This window comes from Mastigoproctus giganteus, chromosome 1 (assembly GCF_048544385.1).
Source record: "Mastigoproctus giganteus isolate SK-2022 chromosome 1, ASM4854438v1, whole genome shotgun sequence".
Lineage (NCBI taxonomy): Eukaryota > Metazoa > Arthropoda > Arachnida > Uropygi > Thelyphonidae > Mastigoproctus > Mastigoproctus giganteus.
Window position 1 is genome coordinate 89328262 of NC_143575.1, and position 25304 is coordinate 89353565.

Sequence of the window (25304 nt, forward strand, 5' to 3'; positions counted from 1 at the left end):
GTGATTATCCCCATGTATGGTCAGGCCACACCTTGAGTACTGCGGGTTTGGAGGTCTCATTTTAGGAAGGATGTAGAGTTGCTAGAACGAGTACAGAGAAGGGCAACAAGACTGGTGAGGGGAACATAGGGGTGCTCTTACCAAGAAAGGCTTAAGTTCTGCAAATTGCAGCGTCTGGAGACTAGGCACCATAATTATGTTCTTGTTTATACAACCCACTAGTTAAGAGGAGTTTACGTTAATTATTTTGAGGATGACTACAATGCAGGATTGTACAATGTTCCACTCAGCACACGTGCTTCTGCACCCTTGCCCCTGACCACTCAGCAACATCAGGCCTATAATTCTGGTACCTAGCAGTTCCTTTGTCTGGCAATTTTTAATGCACAAAAAGTCACTGTTGATAAGCAGATCAAGAGTACTGCTTTCTTTTGTTGCTTCTCTAACATGCTGCTACAGAAAACAATCACTCAATAAATCCAGAAATTTTCTCCTACTATGTGTGACCAACCCACATGTTCTTGTCAATATCTGGAAAATAAGTCCCCCCATAAGACATTCCAATCTACTGGCCAACTCTACCTTTTTTTTTTTTTTTTTTTTTTTTATTCTATATGAAAATCCTAAGCACAAGAGCTATTAGAACCTACAGTACTTAGTACAGTGTATGGATTAATGGTTGAGAAGAAGAAAGATACTTGGTGACAGACTTGAATTTCTGTATACTGTAATTTTCAGGAAATAAGTATGAAGGGATTTATTCTCTTTTATTCATTTATTCCTCCCACTTCTGTTTCCAGAAAACAGAAGTGGGAGGAATAAATGAGGAAGAAGAAAGTTGGTTCTGTGAGTTTAAAGTTGGACAGTAAAAGGGTGCTAGATGGTTGTGGCACATGTTGAGACTGGTTTGGAAGCAAGACAGCGAGAATTATAGAAGTCAATTCAAAAGAACATTTCCGGTGGAAGTATCTACAGAAAAGACATGCAGCAGAAACAGAAAATCTATGAGACAGAGAGTGAAGAGACTTTGTTAGAGATGAGTCATTAATTAACCTAACTGCCCTCTTTTGAATGGAATCTAGAAACCTGAAAGAGATTTTAGGAGCGCTGCCCAAGATATGGGAACAATATTCCATGGTAGGCGAGATTTGTGATTTGTACAGGGAACATTTTCTTCCAAACAGCTGTATATTTGTACAGCTGTTTGAAAGAAAATTAACACAGAGAGTGAAAGAGAAAACCCAGTTTTTTAGATGCAGAGGAAGCAATATTTGTAATGTGCTTATGCCATAGGGTAATCCACAATAGAGATATGTGCTCTTGTCCAGAAATCAGAGTGTCATCAAAGATAAGCATGAGAGCAGAAGAATCCTTTTTGCAAGATATAAGAGAGGACTGAGTTTTAGAAAGATTGAAATCAACTAAGCTATCTTTGCTGCAGTAGCGAATTACCTAGAGATCAGCATTTAAAGAATTGGTAGTGGATATTTCAGAAGTTCAAGCTGTTTCTGTAGGGCAAGGTTTCTTAAACTAGAAGGTGGAATGCAATGTGCTGTCATCATCAACACTATGGGTAGGATTTCTAGTCAATGGAGGTTCATTAATATACAAGAGGAAAAGAGTGGTAGAAAGAACTGAACCTTGAGGAACACCTGCATTAATGGAGGAGTTAAAACACAGCTAGCTACCATAGCTGTGTTTTACCTCTGACTGTTCACTGCAGTTCTCTGACTGCAGTGAACAGTCATAGAGAAAAATGGATACCCAATTACAAAAATCAGTTGGCAAACCATTAGATGAAAGATTACTTAGAATGCCTTTATGCCAAACACAATCAAAAAAAGCCTTTGAAATGTCAAAAACAACTTCTAGTTTCACCAAACTTTTCCACTGAATATGTCCATAGATGGGTAACATAAGGCAGTATTGTCACCAGAGAACAACACTGATGTCATCCAATACTGGCAATTGTGATCAGATGAAAGGTTTCCAAATAATTTAAGAGTCTGCGGTTAATAGATTTCTCTATTACTTTAGTTTATTAATTATTAATTAATTATCATCCCAATTATGGGATGATAATTGGATGGGAAGGATTTGTCACCCTTTTTTAGGAACTGGCTGGACATGAGCAACTTTCCACACAGAAGGGAAAAACACCTGTGGAATAAAAAAGAGAAAAAAAAAGGCAACACAGAACAGGAGTAAGCTCAGGTTCTAAAAACAAGTGGAAAAATGCCTATCTGTAACTGTTCATTAAAATCATAAGATTCATTTGGTCTGTAACAGATTCCTACTCTCATTTTAGTGAGAGTAGCAATCTGTTTAGTAAGGTAGTGCACTACCTTAGATTCTACGTGCTTCTTAACCAAGAGGATTTTCTACCCCTCCATCTGATCCCATGGAATTCATTCCAGGTACCACCTTACACAAGACACATACACATCCCCTTCCTATGCAAATTGTACTCACCATATTCAAATTGTGCATCTCTTATGTCTGAGTGGCATTATGTTTATGTTTTCAATATCCCTATAATGTCCGCATTTGATTACTTAGAGAGTACTTCAGATTCATCAAATTTGTTTACCATACTCCTTGAATTAGTGTACAAGCAAGTATACATGCATCTGTTTTTGCTTTTAGCAACCTTACTAAGCCCATGTATTTGGTTGTCCAATGAAGACCCCGGTAGGTCTTGTAATCTCTGACACCTCACATTCCAGGCCATTGAATCTCCCAACACAGAATCAGTGCAAGAATCACCTTCCCCCATTGCTAATTTATTAGTCTGTACATCCCTCAGGTTTTCACCCCCCCCCAACACTGCCTCACCAGCCTCATCAACAAATATTCTTGCATCCCTTCTATTTAAGGGTATCCCATCCCTGTTAAGTCTGTCCTGTTACTATGCTAAGAAAAATTCTACCAAGCAAGCCTTGCACAGTCTCTCCAGGGCCAAATTGATTGGTAAGGCTCTCATCGTGTACCCCCTTTTATTGTGTCTAGGCAGAATTGCAGACACATTCACATTTAATCCTAACTTGCAACTTTTTCTCAACATTCCCTATATACCTGTTAAATAAATCCTCAGATCTGCTGTTCCTAATATCATTAATACCAACATGTTCAACAATATCACGTTTTATGATATTGTAGAAGATAATAATATAGTCCCTTGCAGATATACCTAGTCCTACTCCGCCTATCTTTTTAACACAATATATTTTCTATTTTCCTAACAATATAGTCATTGACAATAGCTACCTCCTGTTGGACCAATGCTCTCTACCACTGAATGCTGTTTTGTTGTTTGATGCTTAAGTGTACACTCTAGTGTTCAGCTGGGCAGCCAAATGCTTTATAGGTCCCTCATTTCAATGCCTTCAAAGGTATTCAGAGCATTCTTCAAGATCTCATATAAGCGCATCATAATGCTGAATTTGCACTTAACACTTTGCACTACTACAGCTAGCTTTCAAGAGGCAACAACCAGTGCACATTATAAAATCCTGATTTGTAAGAGAACTACCATCAACAATTCTCTCCTGAGCCAATGTATTTCGACTGCTTTGAGACTTGCTAAGGTATACTTCTAGTCTAAATTTAAAATAAGAATATCATACACACTACATCCAGATTATGAGACAGCAGTACAAATTAAACTATTTTAGGTTATGTTATATACTATGTGATACTATTACATTATAAAAACAGATTTGTATTGCTCATTATGAACACTAAGTGCAAGACATTTTTTTTTTTGAGAAATCTCAATTGCTTTCAGGTTTCAAGATGCCGGCGAAGGTAAAGAAAGCCTGCACGAGAAGCATGCAAAAGTTCGATGAAATTTACCGGTAAAAGTACTTTGCCGTAATGACATTTGTATTGTTGCTCGCTCGGTAAACAGACGGTGGGTGTTATCGGTCAGGAGAAGAAATTGAATCCCATGGGAGATTGAAACCCTCCCAAAGTGAAGGGGGTAACCTGACCTTTTTTCTTTAGAAAAAAGGTCAGGTTACCCACTGGTGGACTAGTGGATAAATTGTTTATTAAGAAAAAAAAAAGCAAAGGAAGCCTACACGAGAAGCACAGCAAACTTCGAAAAAAATTTACCAGTGAAACTACGTTTCGAACATTTTTTTCAACACCAAAACTTCCAATATGACTCTGTTCGTGATTCTAGAGAAAAAAGGTCAGGTTACCTCCCTCCACTTCAGGATGGTTTCAAGCTCCCATCGGATCCAACTTCTATTCCAGACGGATAACACCCACCGTCTGTTTACCGAGCGAGCAACGATATAAATGCCGTTACAGCAAAGTACTTTTACCAGTAAATTTCATCGAACTTTTGAATGTTTCTCGTGCAGACTTTCTTTACCTTAGCCAAGATGCCCAATGTTGTATTATGTAGAGTACCTTCCAATGCTGGCAATGAGATCATACTATTTTTGATTTGATGAGTGTTTATCACCTCTTCTTTCTCTATCCATCTAATTCCACAGATAGTGAATTTTGTTATTTTAATTCTTCCCGAACTGTATTTTTGTACTATTTCATTATCAGAAAAAAATTTCTGAACAACATTCTTGCATGGTCAGCACAACTCAGGGGAAGATTATGTTCTATGACAAAAGATGCATATAGACATTTGGCACACATGACATAGTTCTTACTATGAACTGCTACAACTATTTTTGAATTTCTTTCTATGTACTGCGTGCTGTCCTTAAGTTTATTTGTCTGCAAATGTCTGATAAAATTGCATTTCATACTGCTCGAAAGTGAAAAATCATATCTACAGTATACAAGGAAAAACCTTTTCCAATTTTTACAATACATGGAAAATCTTTCACGTCTTCTGAAATTGTTGTATTTCTTTGGAAGCTTACTGAAAGATATTCTTAATTAGCTTCACACTACATAAGTACTACGAAATGGTCTTTTACAGAGAAGAACACTATTACATGCAGTGTATGTCTGCCAGGGCCAAAGGTTGATGACGTTGAAGAGCAGATATCATCTTTTAAGGGCACAAAGGTTGATATTGTTGTACACATTGGCACTAATGATATTAAGAATAGGAGACAGGCGGAATTACTTAAGAAGTACAGGTCAATGTTGAAAAAAAGCAGTGAGTTAGGGTTGAATTTGAAAGAGTCTGCAATTCTGTCCAGACACGATAGGAGGGAGTATATGATGAAAGTCTTGTCGATCAATTCGGTCCTGGAGAGATTGTGAAAGGCTCAAGGGGTAGAATTTTTCTCACCCTGTTCTGTGCTTGTTCACAGGAGAGACTGCTTCTACAGAGATGGGATACACTTAAATAGAAAGGGTGCAAGAATATTTGCTGATGCTATCGAGGCAGAGTTAGATGGGTCGGAAAACTGCTAGGGGGGGATACACTGACTAATAGATTAACAGTAGCCGCTGGCAGAGGTGAAAGTGATTCTTGCACTGCTTCTATTAAAATGCAATTGAGCAGAAACCTGGAAAGCAAGGCAATGGGGATTTCCAGGACTGCTGTGTGGAACATAGTGGAACAAAATACATGGGCTGTGTTAGGGTATCTAAGAGTAGAAACGGGTGCATGTATACTTGCATGTACAGCAATGCTAGGAATATAGTTAATAAATTTGATGAGCTGGAAGTGCTAGTCAAGACATCAAAGGCAGATATTGTTGGGATATCAAAGACGTGGTGTCACATAGGCATAAGCAGTGCAGAATTGGAATTTGGGTAGTACAATGTGTACAGAAAGGATAGACAGGACAGGAAGGGAGGAGAGGTTATGCTGTTAGTTAAGAAACACAAAATCTAAGGAAGTGCATCCAATTGATGTTGGTGGACAATGCGTTGTTGAGTCTGTTTTGTGTGACATAAGCACTGGGAAATGTAAAATGAGAGTAGGTGTGTGTTGTAGGCCTAATGAATCTGATGAGTATAATGAGCAATTGTGCAGAGAAATAGAGTGGGCTAGTAAATCAGTGTCTTATAATGGGGGATTTTAATTTCTCAGGGATTGACTGGAATTTGTGGATTGGTCACTCACACACTAGCAAGGCTTTTGTAGATTTATTGTACGATTGTTTTCTACAGCAGCATGTTCGGGAGGCAACTAGAGAGAGTAATACTCTTGATCTGATTATCAGTAGTGATTCTTCATGCATTATGAATTTACAGATAAAGGAACCACTAGGTGGCAGTGGTCACAGTGTGCTCAAGTGGGATTTACTCAGAGGTAACTACCATCAAGGGTAAAGGGAAGGGTTTTTGCTTTCGTAAAGGTGACTATTGTGGTCTAAGACAGTATTTAAATTCTGTATGGTGGGACCAACCGATGATGTTGCAAACAGCAAATTCAAAATGGGAAGCATTCAAAGAAATAATCCTGGAAGCTACTAGGCTTTTCATACCAACTAAGAAATATTGTTCAAGATTTAGGCCTAAATGGATGTCAAATGAACTAATTGGATATGTGGCAGAGAAAAAAAATGCATGGGATATATATAAATTAACAGGTGACACAGAAGCCTATGATAGATATAAGCTAGTCTGTAACCAAGTCACAAAGGAGGTTAGGCAGGCAAAGGCAGATTATGAGAAATCTTTGGCAAAGGATGCAAAAAAAAAACAGCAAAGAGTTCTTTACTAATGTAAACTCTAAAAGGAAGGGAATAAATCAGATTGGTCCACTTGATATCAATGGCCCAACTATTGATGATCCTGCTCAGGTAGCTAACAAACTAAATGAATATTTTGCATCTACATTCACACATGAGGAATTATTCAGGGAGGGGAATGACAGAGGTGTATTAAACTCTGGCAGTAAGCTAGATAATCTTGTAATAACTAAGAGTAAAAAGGACGAGAAATTGTTGAAGATAAAAAATAAGAAAGGCACCTGGGGTGGAGGGAATCTATCCAGTTATATTAAAGGAGGTAGCAAAGGAAGTAAGCAAATCCTTAGCCATAATTATGAGAGCTTCCTTGGACTCAGGGGAGGTACCCATGGACAGGAAATGTGCAAATGTCACCACAATCCACAATGGAGAATCAAAGAAAGACACAGGTAATTACAGACCTGTTAGTTTAACTTCTGTTCCAGGGAAATTAATGGAGGCACTGGTTAAAGAAGCATTGCAGGATTATCTAGATAAGACTTCAGTTATAGGTCGGACACAGCATGGGTTTGTTAATGGGAAGTCATGTCTGACCAATTTCATTGGATACTATGATGTGGTTACAGAGGAACTGGATGCAAAGAATAATTTTGATATCATATATTTAGATCTTAGAAAGGCTTTTGATACTGTTGCACATGGAAGACTGCTGCACAAATTAGAGCATTGTGGCATTGGAGGCAAATTGCTTCTATGGATAAAGGGATTGCTGAGAGTGAGAAGACAGAGTGGTAATTAATGGACATTGCTCTTCGTGGAGTCCCCCCCAAGGTTCAGTGTTGGGTCCATTGTTATTTTCTGTATTCATTAATGATATTGATGATGGTATATCAGGCTTAATGTCCAAGTTTGCAGACGATACGAAGGTTGGCAGGGTTGTTAATGACACTAATGACAGTACGCTGCTGTAACAGGATCTAGAAAAGTTGAGCAGATGAGCTGAGAGGTGGCATTTGAAGTTTAACATTGACAAATGTAAAATAATGCATAATGGAAGCAGTAACCCCAGAGTAATGTATCAACTGTGTGGTACTACACTAACAGGAGTAAAGAGTGAAAAACACCTGGGGGTAATTGTGCAGGAAGATATGAAGTTTTCTGAGTAGTGCAGACAGTCTGCAAGAGTATCTCATGGTGTCTTGTCAATGATATATAGGAATTTTTCTAGCAGGCATAAGGAGGTGATTATCCCCTTGTATAAGGCAATGGTCAGGCCACACCATGAGTACTGTATACAAGTCTGGAGGCCTCATTTTAAGAAGGATGTAGAGCTGTTGCAACGAATACAGAGAAGGGCAACAAGATTAGTGAATGTAACAAAGTGTTGCTCTTACAAAGAAAGGCCTAAGTTTTGCAAATTACAGTTTGGAGACTAGGCACCTACGAGATGATCTGATTGAGGTGTATAAAGCCTTGAATGGTTTGAGCATGCTCAATGCTGATGGGATTTTTCCACTTGCTCAGAATAATCGCCTGAGAGGGCATAAATTCAAGTTGAGGAAAGACGGTTGTATGATAGATGTGCGGAAGTTTGCCTGTAGCCAGCGGGTGGTTGTTTGCTGGAACAAACTTCCATCTATCGCTGTAGAAGTTGATAGCTTAAACAGATTCAAGGCAGAACTAAAAAATATTTGGAGCAAGTGGATGGGTGAAATGAGAAGGGGATGGGTTTTTTTTTTTTTTTTGGTTGATGCTACATAAGCTTGCTTTCTTGCATCATGTGCACTTGCTAATGCTAATGCATTTCTGTTTTGCATTATACACTAGCCATGAAATTTTTCTATTTCCTAATTATACTGAATATATATCAGCACACTGCACAGATAATATGTATAATGAAAATAAACAGAAATTTGTAAATTTTTTTCAAATTTTAATGTAGTTTTATTATTGTTTTGAAAAAAGAAAAAGTGGAGAAAAATTGAGAGTACTTTTTGCAAAAAGATGAGAAATTCTTTTTCCCCAACTACATCTCAATGGTGAGAGAGAGAAAATGTCAAATAGAGTTAAAAAAAATTCTCCATCCTAAATTCGGAGAGTTGGCATTTATGAAAAAGGAACTGAAATAGATTCTTTGTAATTAATCTTGTTATAGCTGAAATAATTTGTGTATTTTATTGATGAAAATAGCTTTTCAGATCATGAACAATTTTATTTAACTGAATCTAATTAAGGGAATTAAACCAATAGATTGCTTGTAAATTAAATCCTTTTTATTTTCAGTAGCATTAATAACGTCATTATTTCATACCTTTGTAGTAGTTTTTTTTTGCTCAAAATAATGAGCAAAAAAAAAATTTTAGCATTTCATTAAAAATTACATAAAATTACATTGAATAATCAAGAGAGAGAAAGAAACAGATCAAGCATTTCTGTATAAGCAGAATTTAAAAAAAAAAAAATTTTCCAGAAATGATAAAGGAAGTTGGACACTATTCTAGCAGCATGCAACCACTTTTGTTACAATGCTGGATCAAAATAGAGAATATTACAATTCAGTTTAAAAAAAAAATTATGTTATGGAGGCAATAATCAAACTATAACTGTCAAATTGTATCAGAATCCAAGAACAGAACAGAACAATGCACTTAACAGGTTCCTTGATAGCTAAATTTGTTCCTTCATCTATTCTGTCAGTGGTTTGTAGCCCCATTCTATGATCTGTCACTGGTTTATTCAGCACCCAAAAAATGATATAACATCTCATATCTGCATGTTGGTACATGTCATGGCATGTAGTGCCAGATCTATCCCCTTTTACACACTATGCTGAAGTGTCAAATTTTATGAACACAATGGAAAAAAAATTCACAGTTTGAATGTGTATTACCAATAATGTTTATTTGATTCACCTGACAGTTTTACTGCAGTACACTTGAGAATAAACAAAGTGAAATGCAAACTATCATTTGGATATGAATTAACTAACAGTCAGTTGTTAATAAGAACAAAAATAAAACTTACTGTTTCAAAGTTAAGAAGAGCATCAACTCCTTTGGCTTCCACAGCATTATCAAGCAGATTCATATTTCTTCGAAATTTGGTTCTCCATTCAGTAATAGCAATAGTAGCAGCTAAAAGTAACATAGGTTCCTTTTTATGAAAATTACCTGTATAAAAATTCCAAATAAATTGAAATACATAGTCATGTACAGAGTTATTTTTATAAGGATACAAAAGCCAGGGTGCCTTTTGATACTGGGAACATGCTGAGAATAGCAATGTTTTCAATTAATGTCAGTGCAACACACAACCCATAAACCTTATTCTGAACTGTATCTACAGCAATGTCAAAAGTGTTGTCAATAAAATGAGCAAGCCCAAATCCCTAGCCAGAAACTAACTCCAACATAGAGCTAATGTAAACGTGGAATCGCCCGGAAATAGAAGAGAAGTTTCACTATGAATTGTACAGCAATTAGTGGCAGGTTACTTCATCAGGAGCATGGATGATTTGGGTTATATACAACCATCTATGCACCAATATGTAAACTGAAGAGATGATACTGTACATGTGCAGGAAAGCAACAAAGCTGTGACCTGACTAGTACCCAAATCAGTTCACCAGCAATGGAAAACAGGCAGGATATAACAGAATTCCAAAGAGGTATAATTAACAGTGTGAATTCAACTGGGGCTATGGCACAAGGATAGATGCAGGTATAAGTCGATATCTTCAGAGTATGAAATCATAACACAGACGAACTGCAAAATTTTTCACCTTCTCAACAATCATATCTGAGATGGAATTAGAATTAGATAAAGTACAGTCATCCCTCGATTTGCAGGAGGGTTACGTTCTGGGAAAACACTGTGCAGTCAAAATCCGCACAATGCAAAATGTAGTTTATAGGTCATAATGAGTGTTCCGTACCCTGTACACAAAAAAAAATGTCCAAAAAATTTAAATTGAACAAATTGTCTTCATTCGGTAAGAAAAAAGAAAAACATTAAAACATATCCATAAAATTAAAATTGCTAATACGTACCTCCAGATTTTTAATCTAAATTCATTGCTTCTTCATCACTGTTTTCCTGTGATAAACTTGCAACAGTATCTGGCACTTTTTGGAAAAAATTAGTTAAAATTGTTTGCTTAGAAGCACACTGTTTTTCTCTAGTTCCCTAGTTCCTCATAAGGAACTAGGGAACTTTTTGACAGTTAGATGAAATATATAATGCAGCCAAGCCACAGAAGTATAGGTGACAATGGGTGTAAAAAGACAATCATATAAGGTGTTAAGTGGTCAATCTTTAATTCCCCAATCAATCCTTATAACTCTTCTGAGCTTGGCATAAAATGCACAAATATTGCTTCACAAATACTTTACATGCGGTATAAAACTCATCCGCCCCCTACACTCATTCCCATGTAATTGACATTATTATTATTATTAGCAATGGCCACATGGTACAAGTAAGGCTAAGCTTATGCGGCACCAGCCAAAAATTAAAAAATAAAAAAAATAAGAAATAAATAATAATAATAATAAAATAAAATAACAAAAAAGAAATAAAATAATAATATGAAGAAGAAAATTTTAAAAATAGTAATAATTAATAAGAGAAAAGAAAATAGACAACCTATGCATTTCCCTCTTCCCATAGGTAATTATCCAGCTGACCTTTGAATTTTCCCAAACTGTCAGCCTCTACCACCCACGTAGGTAACTCATTCCAGTAATTTATAACATGCTGGCTAAAATAAAACTTCCTGCAATCCAGTCTAAACATCTCCCCTCCCCCCATGTAACTTGAATTATGGCCCTTAGTTCTAGAATCAATTATAACCATAAAAATTGTCCTAATTCATTTTACTTACGCCTCTAGGAGCCTTAAACACCTCAATCAAGTCTCCTCTAAGGTGCCTAGTTTGTGCAACCCACATATGGACACACTTTTGCCGATCTTACCACGCAAGTTATTATTATTAGCCATATGGTGCAAGGAAGCCTGAGGCTTATGCTGCACCAGCCAAAAAAAAAAAAAAATTCCCAAGTTACCCTGAGAGAGAGAAAGAGAGGTAGAAAGGAATCACCAAGAAAGAGAAGAATGATGATATTCAGCTCAGGACCCTGGGTTTGCCAAGCCCATACTCAACAAATGTGAGCCCCTCGGGTTAAGTTACCTATCTCTGGATCCTTTCAACAAGCACAATGTCTTTCTTTAGGTGCAGTCTCATACTTGAACACAGTATTCCAAGTGTGGTCTAACGATAGCCTTATATAATGGGATTATGACATCCTTATCTCTACTAGAAACTGTTCACTAAATCATCGATAGGATACCATAGACCTTCCTTGCAACCAGTCTACAATGCTCGGAGAACTTCAGGTCTTACCGTATCGTAACACCCAAGTCCCTTTCCTTCACTACCGGCTTTCGTTCAACTCCACCAAGTGTATAAGTTATTTCGGGGTTACTGTTCCCCAGGTACAATACCTTACTTACACTTTGCTGGATTAAAGCATAGCTGTCATTTTTCCTACTTCAGAGTGACATTCAGAGTCTATCTAGGTCACTCTGAAGAAGCTCTGCTTGGTGGTGATCATTAACTACTCTACCAATCTTTACATCCTCTGCAAATTTAGACATCACGCCGTCTACCCCCTTCATTGATGTCGTTTATGAAAATCAAAAAACAACAGTGGTCCTAACACTGATTCTTGGGGAACCCCACTTCTTACATCAACCAAATCTGAGGAATAACCATTTATCACAACCCTCTGCCTCCTGCCCTGAAGCCATCCAACTATCCATCAAAAAAGGATTTTCTCTCTGATTCCAACCTGTTCCAACTTATAACATAACCACTCATGTGGGACTGAGTCAAATGCTTTGCTGAAATCCAAATAAACAATGTCGAAATTATTCCCCAAATCCAGTTCTTGAGTGACCCTGTCAAAATAATCAACCAGATTTAAACATGATTTTCTCTTTACAAAACCATGCTGAGAATCCTTCAGAATTCCATTTCTATCTAAATGATCCTGAATTCTACCCTTGAATTCTACACAATAATCTACCCTTGATTACTGTGTCCATGATTTTCCCTACTACTGAAATTAAACTAACCAGCTAGTAATTTCAGACTTCACTCTTAGAACCATCCTTATGTACAGGAGATACATTGGCATTTTTCCAATCCAACAGAATCACTCCCTAGTCCAAAGATGCTCTCATAATTAGTCTCAATGGTTCAATGCCCTCACTTGCTGCCTCTCTTAAGATTATAGGGTATCTGCCATCAACCTCAGGAGCCTTACTGGCCTGTAGGCTTGAAAGTTTTTCATTAAATAAACGTGAAATTTCAGTATCATTAATTACATTTTTTTCAACTTCACTTCCATAATTTCTCATTGACGTAAAGGGTGTTTCTTCTGTAAATATCGATGAAAAATAACTGTTGAGTTCATCTGCAACTTCAGCTGTAGTATCTAATACTATCCCATGTCTGTTACATAAGGGTCTGATCTGGTTTGTCCTTCTCTTCTTTGCATTTATATACTGTATGTGAAGAATTCCTTATCCCCACCCCCCTTTGCTAGTGATTTCTCATAATCTGCCTTTGCCAGCCTAACCTTTTCTGCGGCACTATTACAGATCAATTTGTAGCTGTTATAGGCTTCAGTATTTTTTATTGCTCTGTAACTTTTCCGTGCCATCTTTTTCTGCTCAAGTAATTTGCCAACTTCATTATTCATCCAACTTGGAATCCTCCTTCTGGACTATTTTTTTAATGGAATATAAGCATTCGAGGCTTCTGTGATTAAGGTTTTAAAGGTATGCTATAATACAATTATATTCACTCTGTGAAATATCTACCAAGTTAATAGAGGCCATATAGCATCTCAATCCATCATAATTTCCTTTCCTGAAATTATAACCCATTCCTTTGCTATCTCTCTCTTCATTGTCCACCGTAGAACTCTGTGATCACTTCCTGCTACTGGTTCCTGTACTGTCAGCATTATGTCATCTGGTTCATGACTGATGATGAGGTCTAGACTATTCTTTTCCCTAGTACTGTCCCTGACATGTTGATACAAATAGCAATCATCTAGTTGATTTAAAAATTTTATCCCCCATGTCAAGTTTCCTTCCCATTTGCTCCAATCAATTAGAGGCAAATTAAAATCACCCATCATAAGACATTGATGCTTACTTGCCCAATCCATTTGCATGTGGAGGCTCTCATTATAATCAGCTGGCCTGTAGATTACTCCCACTGTAATTATAACTTTGCTTCCAACTATCACACACCATACAGATTCTATACTAGAATGCAAAATGTCTGAATCGGGAAAGCTTTCGTCTCACTCAAGGCTACCTTTGATAAGAAGCATAACCCCACCACCCCTTCTACTTCCCTATCCTTCCTAAATACATTATATATACCATACTGAAACTCATCTCCTATCTCCGGATGGCACCATATTTCCTTAAGCTCTATTATGTCAGCAATACTTGTCCTAACGAGCAGTTTGAATTCACTTGTTTTATTGACAGCAGTTCTGACATTACTGTATAAACAATTAAGACTTAGTGTTCTTGTATAGTTAACTACCCTGACACACCCCTTAAAGTTATTTAAACTCGCTTCCCTGGCATTAGCTACCTGCTCATTTGAAATGTTTCTGCAGTCAGAACACCTTGCTAATATGTTCTGCTCAAGTAACAAGCAAGAACTCTTGAGGTATGTGCACGTACTACTTTGACCAATATTATCGGATAAACACGTATCTGTATTACCCTTGTCCCCTCAAACTAGCAGTTTCCCTGAACCTTTAAGGGTTTTTTTTTTTTTTTTTTGGTAGTTGTTGGCGCATCGGCTTCTGTGGCCATAGTGCACCTCCCAAGGTTTTTGCAGTACTTTGATCCAAGCCCGAGGCGGGATTCGAACCCGCGACCTTTGGGTTGCCAGGTAGGCACTTTACCCACCTGGCTAGCCCGGTCGGCAACCTTTAAGGTATCCTAAATAATACTATCAAAATCTCTTGCACCACCTTTGTTTAAATGTATCCCATCTCTACAAAACAGATTCTTTCTACCTAAAAGTGTAGGCCAAGCTGATAAAAATTCCCCCCCCCAAAATACTTGCAGAATACTCTTTACCCTCCTTAAAATCTGACAGTCTGTTGGTGATATCATTAATAGTTGCTCCCGGCAGACATACCCTGGTTCTAGTCCACCATACTCAACATATTTCCATTTCCTTGATGATGAAGTATCCTAATAGAACTAAGTCCTTCTGAACCAGAATAGTTTGAACTTGATTATCCTGTTCTGGGGCGTGAATCGGGAATGCATCACTTGGTAGGTTACTAGAGGCCTTGAGTCCCTGACGAGCTCACAGTTACAATATTCTAGAGGGCAAGCCGTTTTTTTCAGTGACTCAAATTGTTCTAGCAATGCACCAAATTTTAACTTAAGATCAGTACACTCCTTAGAATGATGACAAAGAAAAGAATCACCAGGTGAGCTATAATTATCCATTAGGTCGACCTTGGAATACATGCCAAAGGATAGAATCATGACTCACCTGTAAATGGCCATCAGCTATTTCCGTATGAGTCATGGTATCCTCTGACAAAGTGTTCAAGACAGATCTTGTAACAACAATTGAAAATTTACTAAATATCAATAAAAGAAACCTTCAAAAAATTATATTTATAATATTATAAAAATCAAACTATTAAAGGAAAAAAAATCATCAAAATAAACTTTACAATATACTAAATAACGTCTGAAATCCTCCTCTACTCTCAGCAAATGCCAACAGTCAAATGAGATGAGATCTATTCAATTATATTATGGGAGGCAGCAAAGGAGGTAAGCAAACCCTTACTCATAATTATTAGAGGACCTACTCAGAATCTATGAATTCTGAATAGGTCCCCAGACACTGCTGATGTGCAAATGTATCCCCAATTCACAAAGAGGGATCAAAGAGTGACAGTAATTACAGACCTGTTTTAGTTTAACTTCTGTTCCAGCAAAAATAATGGAGTCACTGGTTAAAGAAGTACAGCAGTTATACTTCACACACAGCTTAGGTTTGTTAGGGAGAAATGTTATCTGTCTAAATTTGCTTCGATACTACGATGCAGTCACAAAGGAACTGGATGGAAAAAATAATTTTGATATCATATACTTGGATTTCAGGAAAGCTTTTGATACTGTTGCACATAAAAGACTGCTGTACAAATTGGAACAGTGTGGCACTAAAGGGAAGTTACTGCTATGGATAAAAGGATGGTTGAGTTGAGAAGACAGAGTAGTTATCAATGGATGCTGGTCTTCATGGACTCCCCCAGGGTTATTCAGTGTTGGGCCATTAATGATATTGATGAAAGCATACCAGGCTTAATGTCTAAGTTTGCAGATGATACAAAGGTTGACAGGGTGGTTAATGATAGTAATGATGGCATGCTACTGCAACAATATCTATTAATTGGAAAACAGGCCTTGAACTTCAGGTTGCATATCACAAAACTTACCAAGACGACCGACAAACAGACTTAAGATAAATTTATTAAAATAATATCTACATAAAATACTAAAACAGAGATAAAATAAAAGCATTAAAATACAATAAAATAAGTGTTAAAATACAATAAGATCAAAGCATTGAACTATAATAAGATAAAAGCATTAAAATATAATAAGATAAAAGCGTTAAAATACAGTAAGATAAGTCTTAAAATACAATAAGATAAAAGCATTAAAATACAATAAAATATGGATAACGCTAATAAAATATACAGTAGCTTTCAAGATGAAGTGCCTCTTCATCAGCTTAGACTAACCTGATGAAGCGGCACTTCATCTCGAAAGCTACTGTATATTTTATTAGTTTATCCATATTTTATTGTATTTTAACGCTTTTATCTTATTGTATTTTAATGCTTTTATCTTATTGTATTCTAATGCTTTTATCTTATTGTATTTTAACGCTTTTATCTTATTGTATTCTAATGCTTTTATCTTATTGTATTTTAACACGCTTTTATCTTATTGTATTTTAACACACTTTTATCTTATTGTATTTTAACACACTTTTATCTTATTGTATTTTAACACACTTTTATCTTATTTGATATTTTATCTCTGTTTTAGTATTTTATGTAGATATTATTTTAATAAATTTATTTTAAGTCAGTTTATCAGTCGTCAATAAAAAGTTTTGTAATATCTATTAAGCAGATGGGCTGAAAAATGGCAATTTAAGTTTAGCTTTGACAAATGCAAATTACTGCATATAGGTAGCAGTAATCCCACACCAACCAACCATGTGGTGCTACACTCAGGTTGGTTGAGAATGAAAAAGACCTAGGGGTAATTGTGCAGTCAGATATGAAGTTCTCTGACAGTGCAGACAAAACAGCTATTCGGGTATTAATGATACATGAATTTTGCTAACACAGATAAGGAGGCGATTATCCCTTTGTATATGGCAATAGCCAGGCCTCATTTTAGGAAGGATGTAGAGCTGCTGGAATGAGCAAAGAGAAGTGTAATGAGGATAAAAAAAAGGGGGGTGCTCTTACCACAAAAGGCTTTCTGCAAATTGCGGGATCTGGAGACAAAGCACGTGCGAGGTGATCTGATTGAGGTGTTTAAGGCTTAGAATGGATTGGGCAAGCTTACTGCTGATGGGATTCTTCCTCTTGTTCACACTATGCACATGAGGTGGCATAAATTCAAATTGAGGAAGGATGTTTGCAGAAGTTTGTCTTCAGCCATCAGGTGGTTGATTACTGGAACAAACTTCCATCTGTTGTCGTGGTAGCTTAAGAAAATTCAAAGAAGAACCAGCTAAACTATTCGAGGGAAAGTCCATCATTTGCCACTACTAATAACAACAATGTTGAGTCATGACAAATATTTGGAAAATTTATCAGTTATACCTTGGTTGTCCTCTAGGAGTACCTAGAGAACAGGTTCAAATAACATATGGTACCCTCTAGATGTGCGCATCATATGTAATTTGTACTGCTTGCTCAAAAGGATTACATGACTAGTTCAAACAAATGGAAAAAGTCAATACTCTTCACCATACCCATGTCGTGGAGGAGGCCGAAAGACCACGATGATGAATAATTGCTACTTTTGTGACATGAATATAACTGGAATCTCAGCAAAGTATAAGCACAAGACAGTATATCCAAAATTGTATATTGTAAATGAGACCAATCCTTCATGATGGCAATATGCCAATTGTGATAACTACAAAATGTGGACTTGATTCTTTACAACACCAAATGGAATAAGGTGAAAGTGCAGTTGGTAGAGATGAGAACCAATCCTGAGTACACACCCGATGAAGAGACATCAGAGCCGGTGCTGTTTACCCAAGATAAGCTCATTAGAGATCTAGTCACCTCCAAATATAAAACTACACTTCTTGCCCCTAAACCAAAGCAGAAAACTTGATAACGAAGAATGTCAAAGTATCTCGCTATCAAAAAGGAAACCAAGTTTTGGTGAAATACAATAAATGGTATGCTCTGCTATTGCCTTGATATCAATGGAGTTCTTAGAAAATTGGCAAAAGTTCTTCATCAACTCCTCCCAGCAAAGTTTGAAAGTAGCTCTCTTGCATAACAGGAACCTAAAGTCATCCATCCCCATGGCTCAATCTGTTCATCTAAAGAAAATATACTATAACATGAAGATGACACTACTGGAAGTAATACAATCTTCTATCTATGCAACAGCTGTTGTACCACTGCAATAGATGTGATTAGCCTCAGAGAAGCACATATGAGCCAGAAACAAGTAGTGTGCAGTATGTTCCAATGAAGATTTTCATTCTACCTCTCCACGCTAAACTTTGCCTAATAAACAGTTTTGTGAATGTGATGGCTAAAATGAATAAGAGGATTCATTACTTAAGTGAGAAATTCCCAAAGTGAAAGCGGGCTCCTTTATGTGGCCTCAAATTAGAGAACTTGTGTAGGATAAAAGTGCCTCAATATAAAATTCCTCAACATATTAGAACTAAGCACGTAGTAGGATTTCAAACAGCTTTGCGGGAACATTTTGGAAACCATGGGTCTCCCACATACAAAGGTGGAAGTGGAAAAGAAATAAATTGTTAAAGCTAAAAGTAAATAAGGCACCTAGAGCTGATGGGAATCTATTCAATCATATTAAAAGAAGCAAAAAAGAAGTTTGTGTTGTACACAAACCCATAGATATAATTATGAGAGCATCCTTGGATTCAGAGCAGGTCCCTATCAAAGGGTGCAACGAATAATTCAGACACGTTAAGCTTGACTTCTGTTCAGGAGAAAATAATGGAGTTAGCAGTTAAAGAAGTATTGCAGAAATGCAGTTATATCTTGACAGGAATGCAGTTATATGGAAATCACCATATGGATTTATTAATGGAAGCTCTTCTCTGTACAATATGATTAGTTACTATGATGCAGTAACAAATGAAAGGAGAGTGGTTATAAATGTGTGCTGCTCTTTTTGGACTAATGCAGTGGAGTCTGTTGGGGATTTTCCAATTTTTCTAGGTCTTGTTGGCAGGATGGTTAAGGACAAGAAATCAAGGCATACTACTGCAACAAGACCTAGAAACACTGTTCAATGTTTCTAGGTCTGAGAAGTGGCAAATGAGGCTTAACTGAAAAATGTAAGGTACTGCATGTGACTAGCAGCAAGACCAGAATAACATACTAATTGGGTAGTACCATGCTCAAAGTGTTGGAGAATGAGAGACCTAGAGGACTTCAGACATGAAGTTTGCCAAGTGGTGAGAACAGGCTGCCTAAGATGGCTCATGGGATTTTGTTCAAGGATATACAGGAATTTTGCCAACGGGCAAGGAGGTGATTATCCCATTGTATAAAGCAATGGTTAGGCTGCATTTCAAGTAATGCATACAGTTCTAGTAGCCACATTTTAAGAACAATGCAGATCTTACAACAAGATTAGCCAAGGAAACAAAAGAGTAATCTTACCATGAAAGAGCTTGGTAACTAGGTACCCACAAAGAGACCTGAGTGAAGTGTTTAAGGCCCTAAATAGATTGAGTAAACTAAATGCTGATACCATCCTTACTATTTCTCAGACAATAAACACAAAAATTTCATCTAAAAAAGAATCGTTGCATGACAAATGTGTGAAGAGTTGATTTCAGCCAGAGAGTGATTATTTAAATACACCTCAATCTAGGTTGTTCGAAATGATTATTGAAATAGTTGTTGAAGTAGGTGGTTTGAATGAAGAATTAGACAAATTATTAATTTTTTTACAAATATTAAAATATCTACATCAGATATTTAATATTTGTAAAAAAAAATGTTAACAGTGCAATATGGTACTCTTTTCCTTTGTATTTATTTATTACAACCAAACAGAACAATATAATCTCCAAAACACAGGCGTGTATTATGTCTATGGACTATATTAAATTTTCAGTTAAAACTAGAGATTTAATTTTCATAGCTAAACCTTACCTAAATAGAGAATCATAGTAAGAAAAACAATCAGTCCAAACCACGGATTGAAAGATGTGGCAAAGTAGGCAACAGCAATCATGACATCAGCACAGGTTGGAAGAATACTGAAGACAATATAGCTAAACACAATAAAACAAGATACTCGTTAATTTTATCATACAATATTAATACTGATTTTTATGTGGTTTGTACAAATTTTGCAGATAAATACTGTAGAAAGAAGATACATTCTCTGTGTAATGAATAAGGTGTTATTTAATCTGAGACTTGAGGTTTTTGTTATTATCTATATAGTGTATTAGCATCTAGGGTCACTGTGCCAAGTGACCCTAGATTCATGGACAGTGTATATTAACAGGCCAAGATGTTGTGCAGGCTAAAAATCCTGGAACAACTTGCAGAATGAATCCTACTCCCTCCACTGAAACTGACTAATTACAGCCCCAATTAAAAAGGCCCTTTTCAAAATTCTTCCAGTCTCCAACAGGATATAAATCCAAAACCTCTCTAAATGGGTGACATATAAGTGATTAAACCACCACATTTGAGAAAATCAGAGGGTAAATGTAAACAACACTAAAAAAAGCAGCACTCAATTTATGTAAATTAGGCATTCTGAACTTTTGCAATGGGTTCCTCTTCTCAGCAAATACTTGCACTATTTACAGAAAGACAGAAAAATATCAAACAATTAAAGTAACAGATGAAACAACAAAGAAAAACAATTTTAACTCTTTAGAAACACAATCCAAAAACAAAATCGCTGGAATGGTCACCACTTAAATTTGTCCCATATGTAGGGATCATCTTGTTCCTCTGTCATTCTTTTACTGCTCTTAACTTCTCTAACTGAGCAGTAAGGGTCTGCCTTCTCTCCCAAGGCATGGAAAACAATAAGAAGCTACCATAAAATGTTTACATTTCCCTTGTGCATGATTAGAGAACTAAAGTTAGAAACACTGGAGATGAAATCCTGATGATGGCAAGAGTGCCATCGTCAGGATTTCATCTCCAATGTTTCATCTCACTCCTTTCCAGAAGGAAAGGAGTGAGACCTCCAAGATCATCAACAAGGAAACCTTCATGAGGGAGAAAGTTGTAAGAAGAGGAAGAGCGTGATGGGAAGTAGAACTAGGATAGCAAGAATGTGAAGATGGTGTGGAGAAAAAAAAAAGCAAAACTGCAGAATTTAGAAGAAAGCTATGTATAAAGTGGATGTGGTAAGGTTGGGTAAGAGTAGGTGAAAGTGGAGAGACTTATAGAAATCAGGATTTAAAATATTTACCTTCTGATGTAGAAAAAAGAAGAAATGGTTGTACAGTAGTATTAAATAAAGAATTAATGTAGAAGACATGGATATAAAAACAGTTTGGAATGCACTAGTAGAGGAGGAAAAGGATCAGAACCAAGTAGGAAAATAGGGATTAGGAGGGAAGAATTGAGGGAAGATGAAACTGGTTGATTAAGAGGAGAGAAAAACTGACAATGATGAATACAAAGGGCTTAAGAATAATAAAAGGAGATTCACTTGAAAAATGCCAAAGAATATGGAACTATACCAAATGAATTATATAATGGTAATATAAAGGCATAGGGATAGTGTGCAAAATGTTCACTATATCTGGGAACTGATATTGACAGTGATCATGATATAATAATTACAAATGTAAGAGTAAAATTTGAAAGTTGAAATATACAATATACAGTGGCGAACAAAAAAACTGCATCACTTGTGAATTTTGCAAATAATGTGGGTTGCAGAAATGTTTGAAATGCATTTGTTAGATGGGATATATATCTCTGTGAATGAAATCCAATAAAAAGGCTCCACCTGATATACCTAATTGCCATAAATACCTTCCCAAAGGATAAAATGCGTAATTAATGGAAATATGAGAAATCATGCAAATGGCAATCATGACAACCAAACATACATTTTATTGCATTTACATGTACAAACCAAAATGACAAGTTAATATAATAGTATTATATACAGGTGACCCCCGCTTAACGCTGATAATTCGTTCCGTAAAAACAGAGCGCTAAGTGAATCCGCGTGAAAATATTTAATATTCAAATATTTGTACATATAAAATATTCTGCATTACATACGTATATAATTATGTGGTAACTACTTACATATCAAAATTAAACTTAAAATTCCAATTAAAATCATGAATTTAATTGATCTAAATTGATTTAATTTAACTGATGAATTTAATCATGAAAAATGTGTTGATTTTGGGTTGAACGTTGGCCCTCTTCCAAATAAACTAAAAGGGGTATTAATTTTAAATCCCCCGCAGCGTTACCACGCAACAATAAAGTCAACCAATCCTTCGCCGCTTTGAAACCTGGCATGTTTTTTTCTTCTTTCAATATGAAACTTCTTTTAGGCATTCGTGTCCACAAAAGTCCTGCTTCATCTATGTTAAAACTTGTTGAGAAGTATAACACATAATACCCATCTTCAATAATTTTAACAAGTTCTTTTTTGAAAGTTTCGGCTCTTTAATCTGCACTTGCAGCTTCTCCCTGGATTTTAAATCTATTCAACCAGCCCTTACTAGTTTTAAATGGTTCCACATTTTTTTTTTTTTTTTAGGTGAGTTTTCTTCAGATCATCATATTGGCTAATTGGCTTTTTTTTTCTTTTTTTTTTAATATTTAACTTAACTGAATTCTGCATTGGATATTATCTTCAATAAAATTAGTTAAAGTCTTTCCATTTCAATCCTAATAGCCGGCCTAGCCCTAGTTGCTTGCAGTGGAACAGCTATCTTTCCCGTTGCTAAAATTAATTCATTTTTTTTTTATAATTGTTCTTACAGTTAAACTTGCAAGTCCTAAATTATGGCACACATCCGCTTGTCTTTGGCCAGAATCGATTCGCTTCAAAACATCTAATTTAATTTTCAAATTCAGTCTTTTTCTTACATTTATAGTCTTCGTACTGCGCTCCGACATTGTTGCTTTTTCATTCTTATCAGCCATTATTAACTCTTCGAAAATGTAACTGCGTTGGTTGCATTAATTATGATACAAGTTCAAGTAAACTGTCCATTTCACACGATGTCTAATACGGTACTGAGTGATGACTAGACTTCGGATAAATGCATATAATGCAAATATTACAAGCAATATACTTGATCATTTTTTAAAATGTTGATCTCGGAACTACGTAACAAGTCACTTTACTGCAATTAAATTAGCGTGCGAGAAAATTTCACTGAGCATGGGAAAATTTCTCAAATCGGCGTGGGAAACGTTTTAATGATGTTTTGCTATTCATTTTCAAGCTATCGACTCCATCAAATGAAACAATTTCGTTAAATACGACCAAAAATGCAATCTGTAAAAGAGCGTTATATCTGTGACAGTGTTATAGTCAGATACGGGTTATAATATAAGAACAGCATTATAGCGAATCAGCATAAAACGAACTGCGTTATAACGAGAGCCTGCTGTACTGTAAATCAGCAAAATAAGTCCTCAATATTTTTTTGTTCCTCCTTGAGCTGCAATTGCAGCCTTGCAACGATCTGGCATAGAGTTAATTGACTTCTGTATATACGGTTGCCCAATTTGATGGTGCCACACCCTTAAAATGCTCTCCTGCAGCTGAATCTTACTTGTTGGCTTCTTCTGAGCAATTTTAGATGACATTATGTACCAACAATTTTCAATAGGGTTCAAATCTGAACTGTTGCCAGGCCAGTCCAACACCGTAATGCCGGCATTTCTGAGGTATGACTGCACCTTAAGGGAGAAAAACGAGGAAAAACATTGGTGTAAGTATGTTTTAAGCCTTGTGAGACAAGAAGACAAACTCATCATTAAATCTAAATAGCATAAAACTTACCAATTTTGCTGTGTGGCACAGTGCTCAGTCCTGTTGAAAAATGCAGTTTTGAACATCTGCGTGGTGATCCCTAATAATGGGTTTCAGGCACTTCTCCAAGATAGCAGTGTAGGTTTCTGCATTCACCATTCAGTTAATAAATTTAATTCACCCCACCCCCTTTGCTTGTTATGCATCCCCAGACCATCTGACTGGCAGGGAACTTTACAGTTGGTGTTATGCACTCATGATGGTATGGCTCCGATTTCCATCTTCTGACATATCACTTCCCATCTGAGCCATGCAGGTTGAATTTCGATTTGTCAGAAAAGATGACGGTGTCCCATTGCTCTTTTGTCCACGAAACATGTATTTTAGCATTCAAGCAAGTCGCGTCTTCCTCATTTGATGACCCAACAAATGAGGAAGGAGTGGAATGTGGTCTGCATGCCTATCGGTCCAAGAAGGTTTCTTCTTGGGCCGATAGGTATGCTAACCACATTCCAAAAGCCATCTTTGGATAGTTTGTGCACTTGTTTCGACACCAGAGGCCATCTCAAAGTCCAGTTTTAGATCAGGAGCACTAGCATGATAATTACGAAGGAATAGCCGTTTCAAATATTGATCTTGGGAAAGCATAGTCACTCTCTTACAGCCTGATCCAGGACTTCTCTTGACATCACCGGTTTCACGCTTTAATTTCAGCACCCGGGATACTGTTAACTGGTGGCAGCCTATTTTATCAGCAATAGCATGCATAGAAAGCCCTTCCTGGGACAGAGCAACAGCTACACTTTTTTTTTTCTTGGTGTCAACTGAACATGGAGCCATGCTTACACCTCGGCAAAACAGGATACTAATAAGCGTATATACCCTTCCAACACCGTATTTATATAAACAGTTGATGCAATACCTTGCAATTACTGTCTGATGCAATAGAAGTGTTATCTGACGCAATACCTTTGTTTGCGAAAAACAAAATGACTGTATCAAACAATAACTTATACGTTTCACTACAAATGTTATTTTTTTAAGGTGATGTAGTTTTTTGTCCACCACCACTGTAATAAAGAAAATTTCACAAGAAAGATTGGAGAGAAATTGAGAGGTAACCACGAAAGTGAAAATATGGATAAGAATTGAACTGAAATAAGGAATAGGATTATTGAGATAAGTATAGCAATAACTGACATAGGAAAGTAACTGGAGCTAAAAAATTGTGGGTAATAATGAAAGAAGAAAATATGCAAATATGAACACCAAAAAAGATTGGTTGGTTTGGCTGGCTGGTTTGGATTTTACTAG

At 36.5% G+C, this 25304-nt stretch overlaps 1 protein-coding gene across 1 annotated transcript in view; it reads right to left on the reverse strand.

Annotated features, from left to right (window-relative positions):
* The window catches only part of Hmt-1 (ABC transporter ATP-binding protein/permease Hmt-1), a 257181-nt gene that overhangs the window by 169466 nt on the left and 62411 nt on the right, over positions 1-25304 (reverse strand). Inside the window, exons 8-9 of the mRNA XM_090380934.1 lie at positions 20156-20277; positions 9648-9757 (exon numbers count right to left, since the gene is read on the reverse strand). Coding sequence (XP_090237060.1) covers positions 9648-9757; positions 20156-20277 — 232 coding nt within the window. The remainder of the gene's footprint in view (positions 1-9647; positions 9758-20155; positions 20278-25304) is intronic.